Source organism: Hipposideros armiger, unplaced genomic scaffold (genome assembly GCF_001890085.2).
Source record: "Hipposideros armiger isolate ML-2016 unplaced genomic scaffold, ASM189008v1 scaffold_1164, whole genome shotgun sequence".
Lineage (NCBI taxonomy): Eukaryota > Metazoa > Chordata > Mammalia > Chiroptera > Hipposideridae > Hipposideros > Hipposideros armiger.
The window spans coordinates 342,600-354,849 of NW_017732514.1; the positions used below are offsets into that span (position 1 = coordinate 342,600).

At 42.7% G+C, this 12,250-nt stretch overlaps 1 protein-coding gene across 14 annotated transcripts in view; it reads right to left on the reverse strand.

Moving 5' to 3' along the window:
- Positions 1-12,250, reverse strand: part of TRIM55 (tripartite motif containing 55) — a 61,291-nt gene that overhangs the window by 15,602 nt on the left and 33,439 nt on the right. For 2 of the 14 annotated variants that reach the window (XM_019632687.1, XM_019632686.1), the window contains 7 exons: positions 8,229-8,462; positions 7,869-7,891; positions 7,642-7,766; positions 6,387-6,401; positions 6,121-6,326; positions 4,547-4,799; positions 3,093-3,180 (listed from right to left, as the gene is read on the reverse strand). In XM_019632687.1, the coding sequence (XP_019488232.1) occupies positions 3,093-3,180; positions 4,547-4,799; positions 6,121-6,326; positions 6,387-6,401; positions 7,642-7,766; positions 7,869-7,891; positions 8,229-8,462 (944 nt within the window). Of the gene's footprint in view, positions 1-3,092; positions 3,181-3,209; positions 4,075-4,511; positions 4,800-6,120; positions 6,402-7,641; positions 7,767-7,868; positions 7,892-8,228; positions 8,463-12,250 lie in introns of those variants that run through there. The other 12 variants (XM_019632693.1, XM_019632695.1, XM_019632697.1 and 9 more) reach the window with 12 other exon arrangements.

A 12,250-nucleotide genomic window follows, 5' to 3' on the forward strand; every position in this document is an offset into this window, starting at 1 on the left:
TGGAGTGTGTGTGTGTGTGTGTGTGTGTGTGTGTGTGTGTGTGTGTGTGTGTGCAGGGGCGGGAATGGGGGCTCATCTAACCTCGAGGCAGCTGCCATGGCTCAGCTCGAGTATCAGCTAGAGCAGCTGCTAAGTTAATCCACCAAACAGGAAGCTATTTCTCTGGAAACCCCTGTTCCCTGAACAGCTTCCATGTAAATGGTTGGACAAAGTCTTCCACAAAAGGCCACGAAGCCTCACTGGGAAGCGAGGAAGGGAACAGAGAGGGGCTTTCATTGCTGCTCTCTCTTCTGCAAACATTTAAAAGCCACTCGCATTCCCAATAAAATACCCAATTACTTATGGGGGTGGGGGCGGGGAAGGAGGCAGTCCCTGTGTTGACACCTGTGAGTAACTTGCATGTAAGTCTGTAGGGAGAGGAAGGACAGGATGGAAGCAGATTGGACCAAGAAATGGCCACAAGGAGGCATCCCCCAGGAGATGAGGCTCACGGAGACGGCTATCTCACAGTCCTTCTCCCCGCCTTATTATTGCCCTGTCATCTGAGGTTGACTGGGTAGGGCCTGGTATAATTTTTTCCAAATAAATTTAAAAATTAACACATGACATAGGTCAATTGTCATTTCCAACAAACTCTCTTTGCATCATCTGAGCACACAGTAGGCAGGGCCTAGAAAGCTGGAAACTTACAGGGCGATTTTGTAGCTAACAATCAGCTCAGGTATCGAGGCTTTGCACAGCGTGACCTGTAACCCCTTTAATGAGGTTTTCTGGGAAGAATGAGTGTGGTCAGGTTCAAAGTGCATCCCGCAGAAGGACGAATGAGAAGCGGAGCCTCCTAGGAGATCCAGATTTGATATAGGGCTGAATTCAAACCTTGTTGAAAAGCTATTTTTTCTTCGAGAATGAGGATGGGAGGGCAACCATGCCTCTCTGAGTTCACCATTGGTGGAGAGAGTTGATGTCGGGTTTTTGCCACGACCAGCTTCTCACACATAATCTGCCTATGTGATTAGGCGAAGAGAGAAAGAATATGATACAGTAGAGATCGCATGGCATCAGATATTACAGGCAGCAAAAGCAAGGGTGGGTTTCACTATGCGAATGGCCACGAGGAAATCACCTGGAAACAGGGCATGGGCCTTCCTAAAAGGTTTGCAGTTCCACTGACGGGGGCTGGAGGGAGTTTACACCTGAGCAGGTGAGCCTGAGATGTCCCTAAGGCAGCCTCTTTCCCTGACATGGGACCGTACATTAAGAGGAACTACCAGTGAACCAAGGAGAACTTTTGTGTCACATCCTGAATGTTCAGGGAAGACTAATGATGAAGTGTGAAATTCCAACAAGCTCACCTTGCACTGGGTAAATGTTATGTAGTGAGTTGGGCTCTGAGGTGGTGAAGGTGAATCAGGCTTACAGAAAATCCACAGAGGCCAGGAACCTGATACTCTGGTGAGATCTCGATCGAGCTGTCCATATTCCCTTTCACGGATTAAAGAGTGGTACTCCATCATAAGCAGGCTCCCTGCTTTCACATAGAGATGTGAAAGGCCGTTTCTCAAACACCAAGAACTACACAAGTAAGGTTCTTTGCAATACTGACTGTCCATTCACCCAGCCCCACCCCGTCCCCACCTGCCTCACCCTCACCTCACCAGACAGGCATGGGAATGTCAGCGTACACGACATGGGCTCAGTGGACAGAAAAGAAGCATGACTCTCCCCCTGCAGCCTCAGAGAAGCATTACAAGGATGTATGGCAACAAAGCCCAAAACGTGAATTCTCAGAATGGAAGCTGAACTCTTCAGACAATTATTCAGATCCACAGGTAGGATATTCCAATAAAACATGGAGTTTTCTCTCTCCCCGTGTGCCCCACTGAGTCCATGGCCAATGCTTCCTCCCACTGCTCTTCACCACACATAATGTCAGGAGGAGGAGTTATGTACCTGAGCAGACTCTAAGGATCCTCAGAACATTCTAGGGGCATGGGTTTCTGGCTGACTATTAGACATTGGGGGCAGGCCCACTCTCACGCTGTTACAGATATGACAGGGACCCACTAAGATCCCACTGCCTTTGCTGTTCAGACAGCTAATGAGGCAGAAAGGAACTCTACGATGGGAGCTTCCAGAAGCGTGAATGTCAACGCAGGGAATAGTCAGTGAGCCAGAAATAGCTGAGGCCTTTCAGAGCCAGTCACCCTGAACTGCTTCCACGCTACAGGCACAGGGAGCTGGGTCTCAGGTCCAGCAAGGGTCATTTACTGCAAGTACATAGGGTTTGGATCTTTAAATATTATTAATTAAACTGATCACATTCAAAAGGGTATTAAAAGATGTCAGTCCCTAAGCAAACCTCATAACAGTAATTAAGAAAAGGTTTGACTCTGAGAAAGATCTCAAAAACAGCATGCTTTTTGTTGGTTTTGTGACTTTTCTTTGGTTCCAATTCTTTATGGCTGGTAAATGAACATTAATCTCTGGCTCTGTATTCATTCAGATCTCACCCGGCTGCAACCCCCCTGAAGTTTTTGTACCAGGGCACCTTTCTCCCAGGGCAGGAAAGCTACTGCAGAGTCTGACTGTTCAAAAGGAACTGACAAGTCACCCATCCACCTGTTCACCAGTACAAGAATTGCCCATATATCCCAGACAGGAGTCACCTGGCCACCTCCTGGGCCCCTTGGGTGTAAGCAGATGAAATGCTGCTACTTAATCTGCGGAAACCCTGCATATTCCTGAATGAGACCTTTGTTGCTCCTCTCTTGATTTTCACAGCATCATGAAACTGGCCTCCCCTCATGACCATTCCGGAGGGTCCCTTCTTACTGGATTACTGAATAATTGCCCACTGAGTCAGGGTTCCCCTCCATGCAGGATTAGAGAATGGAGCAATTCTCCCCAGGAAAGTGCCCGGAGGTGACTGCATTGTGGGAATTTGAAGCCACAGTGCTGTCTAAGAGCTTGGTTCATTTTAGGTGGCTGAGCCTCAAGGTTGGGGAGAAATTCATCTCTGGGACTACAGAAGAGGAACCTGATGAAAGAAACTACATGAGATGTTAGTCAAGGGAGAAGAAAATATTTCCTACCCAATAAAGTAAAAATCAAGCACTGAATCTGACTCCAGATGTAGTGAAGTATAAGAAAAGCCAAAAGTGCTAGGCAGATTGCTAACTCCTGTGAGAAAACAAGAAGAAAGCTTCACTGATATTATCACAAATCATTTTTCCAGTATCATTTAGACGGACTTTTCATCTTGCGTCAGAGCCCTATTTCATGCTCCTCACTGGATATTGTACTAGTCTCTTCAGAAAACATCTCCTCACTCCACTTCCACTAACAATGTAAGAATTCCCACAAACTGCTAGAAATAATCATAGCCTACTCCGTTTTCTTAAACCTAAAACCCACCTGAAAATGTTTCCTCAAACCAAACCTTTATGTTTGTCCTTTCACCTGTGAAAATAATGTATGTCACAAAAGCATGTTACTTTTAATTTTCCAAAAATCGTTTCCTTTTATTACCTCATGGAATTGAGGTTCACTTGAGCAGATACAGTCAAGGGAATAAGGAATTTTATGATTTTTGAAATAATGTTTGTTGTTCATCACCAACTGATGACCCAGGAACACGGAACTAGAGAGGATTCCTTTGACAGCCCCTTGTCTGGGCAGCACTCAGGCCCACACATCATTTAAGAATGCTCACAGGTATAGAGTAACCATGAACATTCTTCCTGGAGAAGAAATTACAGAAGATTTCTTCTATGGAATCTTTGAGCCATGCAAATATCTAACCCACTGTTAGAAAGAAGACGTGGACGTCAAACCTTCATTATGAAAAGGAAAAAAAAAAAAAAAAAGGAAATAAGTGCCCCTTTTTAAAAAAATCCAATGGAGGAAAACCTGTACTTTTCTGTTCCCAGGAGCACATGCTTAGGAAGCATTGGTTTAATGGAGCCAAGACTATCTTTGTCTAGCTGTAGCCAGCACACTCCCAGAATCCATGAATCACGGGTTATTTTCCAGAGCAGGCTTAAAATTCAATTCACACGTGCTCCTTGGGGGTTGCTGGGAATGACACAAAAGCAGGTGATTAGTCTTTGGAAGCCCAAGGAGGACACAGAGGAGGCTGAGCAAGGGCAAGTGGCCTTGCAAAGGGGAACAGGGACAGCAGCCAGTCACTGCAGACAAAGCAGCTTTCAACTACATGCCTAAGGGCCAGTCTCTCTAGAGCCCCATCCCCTGGGAAGCCAGATGTGAGGTCACCACTCCCATCAGAGTGAAGTCGAATTGTTTTTTTCTTTTTTTGTTTTATAAAAGGCCTAAAAAACCAAGTCAATACGAGGCTTAAACAACTAGCCAGCACGGGGCCGAGTTGTTCCTGGGTTTTCCCCAAGGCCACAGCCTCTCTCTGCCCCTTTGGAAGCCCTTCTCTTTTGCTGCGATTCTCGCGGGACCCTGGTCAGCACAGGGAAGCATTCAGACACGAGAGCGTTATCACTAACCTGAGAAGTAGCTGCAGGTGAACTAGTTTCCTTACCACTCACTGCTGCCCTCTCACTGGCTGCAGCTTCTGCCACTTCTGCCTTCTGCACATTCGATTCCTCAGACCCTGGAGGCCCTATGTGCCCCAGACCTTCGCTCCCTGGGGTGGAAGGTGGGTTGGTGGTAGCTTTCCGGGTTTGGCCTTTATACCAACTAGGGTAAAACAAGGGATCCGCAGTGTCCGTGGCTGCCGGGACTGGCGTTTCAGACTCTGTGGTCTGCTGAGAGCCAGTGGGCACAACCTCCCCCTTGATCAGGACAGAAAAATTCAAAAGTAAAAAAAGAAAAAAAGAAGAAGAAGAAAAACAAAAAGCAGTAGATTTTAGTTCCCTTCGGGTTTGACAACTGTGAGCTCTGTGTGTCGTGCGTGATTTAATGCACGTTTTAGGTCATTCTACCTTCTGTAGCACTAAGGGAAGGAATGCTAACAGCACCCCTCATCAGAGCACTTGCACGTGCCCTCTCGAACTTGTCTTTCACTAGATGGCAGCCTGGCCAGGCAGACAGCAGAATCCTAAAATGAAAGTCGCTCATAAAATATCAAATAGGAGAGAAAGGTCAAACTGTTGACCCAAATCAATTTTTTACATTATAGGTGGGCCCCCAAAGCCTCTTTTCTAAAACCCAATATTGATTTCACTGTCATTGAGTTACCAAATCTCTTTCAACTTCAGTACGATTGGTATACCCAAATTTTCAAGATTCTATGAACTATAAAGAGTATTTTAGCTTGGTTTCCTGTGGAGACAGAACACAGAATATACGTCCATCTCTGAGTTCTTCTGAGGTTCAGTTGCGATAGGTAATTTCAATGCACTTGGGAAGCAGGTGCAAAATCAGGGCTCCTTTGTGGTGAGACAGCACTGCCCACAAACTCAACAGGTTGGGACCTGTCTGCCGAAGGTATCATGCAGTCAGCACAAAGGCTTGAAAACTGGACAGTAACATCTTAGAAACATAATGTCAGCCAATCAGGTATAGATCTGGAATGAGCTAATTTCTGTAGGAATTTTAAAAATAATGCTGTCAACCCATAATCTCATCAAATGACAGATGCATAGAAAGTTAAGCTTCGTTTGTTTGCCAACTGAACAAGTTCAGTTGTATTTGAGGGTAAGCAAGCGGTACATAAGCTAGCCTGGCTTCTCTATTTACTTACTTTATTATCTACAGAAAATGCAAAGTTCTAAAAGTATAGTATCATTTTTATTTCTCAATCTGTATTCTATGTCTGTATTCAGAGCGGACCCAATCTTCATGATCATCAGCTCTCCATGAATATATTACACACACAATCCAGACAAAGATTGCCTCAATTTTGAGGCTGTTATTGGTGGAAAAATTGTGTTAAACTAAGTCTTGCCAATGAGTTATAACAACAATGAACCTGCTGAATCACCTAGAAGACTTTTCTCCCTGACACTGTGACTGCCCTGAAATCTTTTGTCTTCCACATACAAATATCTGGCATATACTTATCTTTTCCTTAAAGTATAATACATTGTTTAGGCTATTCAGCAAGAAGGCACATCTGCGTGCCCTGTAGGAAAGAACCCATGAACAGTTTACCTGTGTCACTAGGGCATCCACAACAGGCGGCAGGGCTGGAGGTGGCTCTGGAGAGGAAACCGAAGGTGTGGGAAGTGTCGCTGGGGCAGCCTGGAGTTCCGGGGCCAGCTGAGCAGGCTCTAGAGCTGTCTGCAGACTTTCATCTTCTCCTGGTGACTCTGTTCGAACATTTTCCACCTCTTCCACTTTTACTGCTTCTTCTTCTTCTTCTTCTCCTCCTCCTCCTCCTCCTCCTCCGCCTCCTTCCCCTTCTCCCTCTCCTTCTCCTTCTTCTTCATCTTCTGGTAAGGTAATATATTTTTAAAATCATGACAATGACCACCACAGCCATGAAAACAATAGTCAGTACTTACAGCCCAGGTTAAGGTCAGGGTTAGGGAAATCCTCTCCAAGACGTTTGACAGTGGCCCAAGTACATCAGGCTGGGCCTTTTTGCTTCTAGTTAAATGCGGACAGACAAATGCAAAGACAGGCCAAATCATCACCATCCTCCTTGCTCCCTGTAGCACTGATGTACAGTCCTCGCCACCACGGTGCACCATTCGCCTGACCCCCGTGAGCCTGTTACATCTGCAGGCTCCTGGAGGGCTAGGATTGCCACTTATTTATCTCTATCAAATTAAATGCAACTCTCTTCCTATCTCAGAAAACATTCAAAACTCTTGTCTTGTTTTAATTTCTTGCCTCCTTTGTTGTGTGAATGCTGACTTTTGCCACAATTAATGCCATGACTGTTTCCCTAATCCATTGATATTCCCTCAGGCAATATTAGGGAGAAACGATATTAAATAATTTCTTAAAAAAGAATCCTTCCTGAAGACATGCTTCTAAAGTTATATCTGTGGACATTGATTCACCTTCATGGCATTATTAGTGGTCTAGCTGAAAAGTCTTACCACCTAGATGGGCTAGGATGGATCAAGTCCATCTGAGTTTTGGCCAGCTTCAAGGTTATTTTCTACTCTTTTCAATTATTTCATCAAAATACATTTCCAGGAGTGGAATTTATGGACCAAATGGTAGGGATGCATTTATATCTCATGGAGTAAATCCGGTCACACAGACCCAGTTTGATTTCCAGGTTGTGACTTATTCTGTGACTTGTTACTATTCTTGCCCTCTAAAGTTTAACTGGATGTGCCACAATGTCCATCTAAATGTCTTCTATGGGTTATTTTTATCTCATCCTTAACCTTGTACCTGATGATATTTTACGTCATTGAAATTGAGACAGGGTTGAAATTGTGATATCATCATCATCATCATCAATTATGATTTGACTACACAGAGTCAAATGCCCAATAATGTCATTATAACAGGCACCATAAAATGGAAAGCTAAATAAACACTGTCAACAAACCATATGACTTGGTCATGAAATAGAGTTTCAAGAAATTATCCTTGTAAAATTGTCACCATCCATTGTGGCAGTGATTCTGAATCTCCTTTTCCTTCCACTGAAGTCATCTGCAGCTTTCACACACCTGCAGTTTGGGCCAAACGGTCACAAGAATAACAAACCTCTGTAAAAATCAATTTCACGTATTATTTTTTCTTCTCTATTGAGGTTGACTGTGAAGTGGTTCATGTTCTCATAGCCATGTTCTATTTTCTCCATCTGAAATGCCTTCGATGCTTCAGAAATTCTGCAACAAAGATAAGTTGCCACTTTCTGTCACTGTTTACAGTTTGATAGCCTTGGGTAAACATGAAAAGCATGCATTTTCCATAAAATGAAAATTACTTACTTTTGCAACAGGGTTTTGGCGTTCTGTGAAAGCAAACAAAAGACAGGCCTACTTAAATTCTTTTCATCAAAAACAGTGTTGAGACTTAAGTCTTTCCTTTGCTAACTATGAAAATCTCAGCTTAGTTTCTAAAAGCCATACATAACTGCTCCTTTATACCAGGACCCTCTTCTTTTTAAACATTGTTATGGTCCCTTAAATATATGCTCATGAAATTGTTTAAACAGATGGAGATATAAGCACATAATTGACTTATATTTTTGTTGATAAAATACAACAGAATGAGATGTACGTAAAACAACGAAAAGGCGATGACAACTTCTTCTTGGTTAGTTTCATCTGGTGCCAAAAGGAACTTACCTGCAGAAACACTGCCATTTCTGGCTCATCCATGAACTGAATTCCTGACTCAACCAACTTCGATACGTTCTCCAAATGATCAGAATACTTTTTGATCAGGGCACGGACACGTTCCAGTTTCTCCCCTTGGGTTCGGGTAATGACTTGGGTCATCTCATTCTTCCTCTCCTCCAGGATGCCATACAGGTAATCAAACTTCTCACAAAGTTCCTGTTTCTGTTTTTTGCAGCATTCCTGTTAGTTGGGTTAGCTAATGTTAAAAAGTGTTTCAAAGGATGTCTATTTGGAGAAATCACCTGGACATTTTGGGAGACAAGAAAATCTACTTATGTAGGATTCCCCCCCCCCCCTTAGACTGACCCTTAGGTAACCTATGCTTTGGAAATCCCACTTTCATCAAGTTTGATACTTAGACAATCCCAAATCAATCAAATTGGCTAAATAGCACACTGTTTTTTCAGTCTTCTGTTCTTTATAAATGAAGAATTTCATATAAATTAGGACAGGTTTTGTTTTAAATTTATGTTGGTTATATAGCATATAGGTTTATATTTTGCTTTGGAATGAGTGTGTGTGTCTCTAAGGAAAAAACTATGGTACTTCCTGGTTTGTACCCTTCAGTTTCTGTCCCCGCTACACTGCTGCTGTTTTAGTTTCAGTCCTCCCATGGGGATTCTAAAGTGTCCAGTGGCCTCTGCATCCAGGATACTCCCCTTCAAGCCAACTAACACGCTGCTGCCAAATTCATTTTCCTGGAGTAGATTTTCCTGGGGTGCAGTGCTTTTTCTCTCTTATAACTCCCCACTGCTCAAAGAATAACATTTATTTATTTTACTTTTACTTTTTTAAAGATTTTATTGGGAAATTGGGGGTGGGGAACAGCATTGGGGAATCGGGGAAGAGGAACAGGCAAATTGCTGTCCTTTTGTTCTTTAGTTTAGTTGTGGAGGACGTTGCTTCACTGGCCCATGTTGGTATTATCATTGCGCTCTTCCTGGGTGAGGCAGTCACTTGCCGGCCATTGGATGGCCACACACGGCCGGTCACACCCGCTGCCGGCCAGCCCCACTGCAGCCTACATGGTAGCTGCCAACTCACGGCAGCCCAACTCCAAGTCAAGCTATTATTCACCATCTTAGCTGTAGAGGGCGCAGCGTCACTGGCCCTCATGTGGGATCCGAACCGGGGCCCTGCTGCTCAGAGCTGGCATCCCAAGCCAACTCCTAACCAACACGCCACTCTGCCAACCCCCAAAGAATAACATTTAAACTTTGTAACTGGCTTTCAAACCCCTTTATGACCTGGTTCCTGTGCTTCCTTCATAATAGTCTATGCTTCTCCATCACATACCCTGTGTTCCAGCAAAAATGAACCAACCACTCACTTTCTTTGCTCATGTCCTCCCTCTGTTTAGAATGTTCTTCCCCAATTCACAGTTGAAAACTCTAAGCAATCTGAAGGACATGTTGAAATACCACTTCTTCCATTAGGCTTTCCTTGATCTCTGTGGCTGAATGTCATCTTCTAATCTCCTAAAATTCCATAATAGTTACCATTTATGGCATTTACCTATATCCACCAGGTGTTCTATTTATCCAATACAGTCTAAGAGAAGGAAATACTGAATCTGGTCTTTGATTCCTGGAGAGAAAGGCTGTATGGAAAGTCAGCCTTATCCATTTGCATTGTGTGACTAAAACATCTCTAGTACCACCCAGATCCCTTTAATCTGAGTCCATGTTCAAGTCATAATTACCTTTCTGGTTGGCCTGGTCATTGGCATTTTTGTTATTCAAGCTCCAGTAAGCTTGGTGTGTGTGTATGCCTGTCTCCTTAGACCTGACCATCTCTGGGTCCAGGACCTTTACAGCTGAGAGCAGGTTTTGAGCCACAATGATCCCACCTCACCCTCCTGCCTAGCGGGCATCCCGTGAATCCAGCCAATCTACCTCTGACATCTCTGACCTTTGTATGACCCTTATTGCCTGTTCTTTCATTTTAATAAAATTGGTCCTTTTGATATCATGTATTACTTTATATCTCCCTTTACATGAGTTTCTTAAATATCTAAACTATAGCTTAGAATCTGGTTAGAATCTGGGTCTGCCGAGGACACATACCACCTTGGACAGCAGCTGTTCAATAAACACCTGTTGAACAGATTTTTTCAAATTATGTTTCATTTTTCTCCCAATTCCTCTACTATTCTCAGACGAAGGGGGAGAGGGAGAAGGCTGACCTAAAGTAAATAGTTAATTATGAAGATAATACCATAAATGTGCCAGAAATACATTCCTGACTCCGCTGCCTCCCTCGGAACATAGTCAGTTCTCATCACGTTTCTAACATGAAGGAGATCCAATGGTGCAAACCATTTTAATAATAAGTGCCACTATTGCTGTCATGCACCCATCCACCCATTCATTTAACAAACAGTTCTTTAGCATGACATTAGTGTCATGCATTGTGTGAGGCTCTGGGACCCTAACAATGACCTAAGCATAGTTCCTGTTCTCAAGGAGCTCACAGTTTACTGAATGAGAAGGATTATGAGCCAATAATGTCATACAACCAAGGAGGCTGAAAAATTGAAATATTTTGGAGATTTATACCAGGTTTTATAGAGACATCGAGGTGGGGCCCTAATCCAACCCTTTGTGTGAGCGAGGGACATTTGAGAGGAACGGCTGGGAGTGGTTCAGAAAAAGCGTCTTAGAGGAAGTGTTGCCCACATTTGGTCATAAAGGATGGGCGGGAACCGATCTAGTGTGTGGAGGGGATGAACTGTATTGAGTCTTGGCAGTTATCACAGTAGTAAGACAAAGGCCCACACAGCATGTCCAGACATGGAAATTTCTGGGCTTGCCGAAGTTCCACCCATTTCCAGCCCTTTAGCCTAAGATTTAGACTATTATTAAACCTATGAACTGAAGCCTGTGAGTAGCTCCCCAAACTTTCTTTCACTGTATTACTTTCTTACTAAGCTTACAGGCAACCATGTGCCCACTGCATTTTTGAAATACGCCTTTGATGTTCAGACGCGCTACTGTTTATCGTGAACATATGAAGATTCCTAGCTTCTTTTTCTAAAATGAATTGTGTACACGAAATATTGATAATAATGGATATTGTAGTAAGATGTGATACTGGCAGCATGTCTTTGTTTCATAAAAGCTTTCTCCTATATGATTTAGTATGTGTGAGAACATTCAAGTTTATGAAAGCCAAATTCTTTTCAGTGAGACTAATGTAAAGTCATGTGTCATGGCTAGTATATTTGCTCAAGTCAGATAAAGATTAGATCACTTATTTTGGCCATATACATTTTATTTAGTGGTTTAAATCAAATAACTACTTTGTTATATTATTTTCAGTTCCAAGTATTATTTTATTTCTATTCTGTTTTTTTAGTGACTTATACTATATTGAATTTTAATAAAATCCCAATAATTTTAATAGCAACTATCATTTGTTTACACTTTACAGTTTAGGAAATGCTGCCCCATGCATAGTATATGCTTAATTATTATTATTATATGACTGCATACTGTGTAAAGCCCTTAGTATATTACTTGGCACATAGCAGTCACAATATGAGTGTTTATTAAGTTTAGATAGAATTTTCCTTAATTTGAATTATTCAGTTGTGGAATATTAAAGCTCCAGGGAATATCACAAGTAACCTGCACCAACCAATCATTTGACTCATGTAGATACTAAACTTCAGCAGAGTTAAGTCACTTTCTCAAGCCATTCTGCCATTCACTTCCCTGTTGGTGCCTGGCCTTCTAACTCCTGGGTCATTGCTACTCCTATCATACCCAGCTGAAATATACTTTAAAGTAACTTGAAAAACAATTTATGTAAGCTGCTCATCAACTGAATACATGCCTTTTAACAAATCTATGTTGCAAGTAAGCCCTTAAAGATAAGAAACTTCAAATTGCTTCAGAATTATATGCATTAATTCTTTCCTTCAACAAAATTCACTAAATGCTTACTATGTGCCAGGCATTATAAGA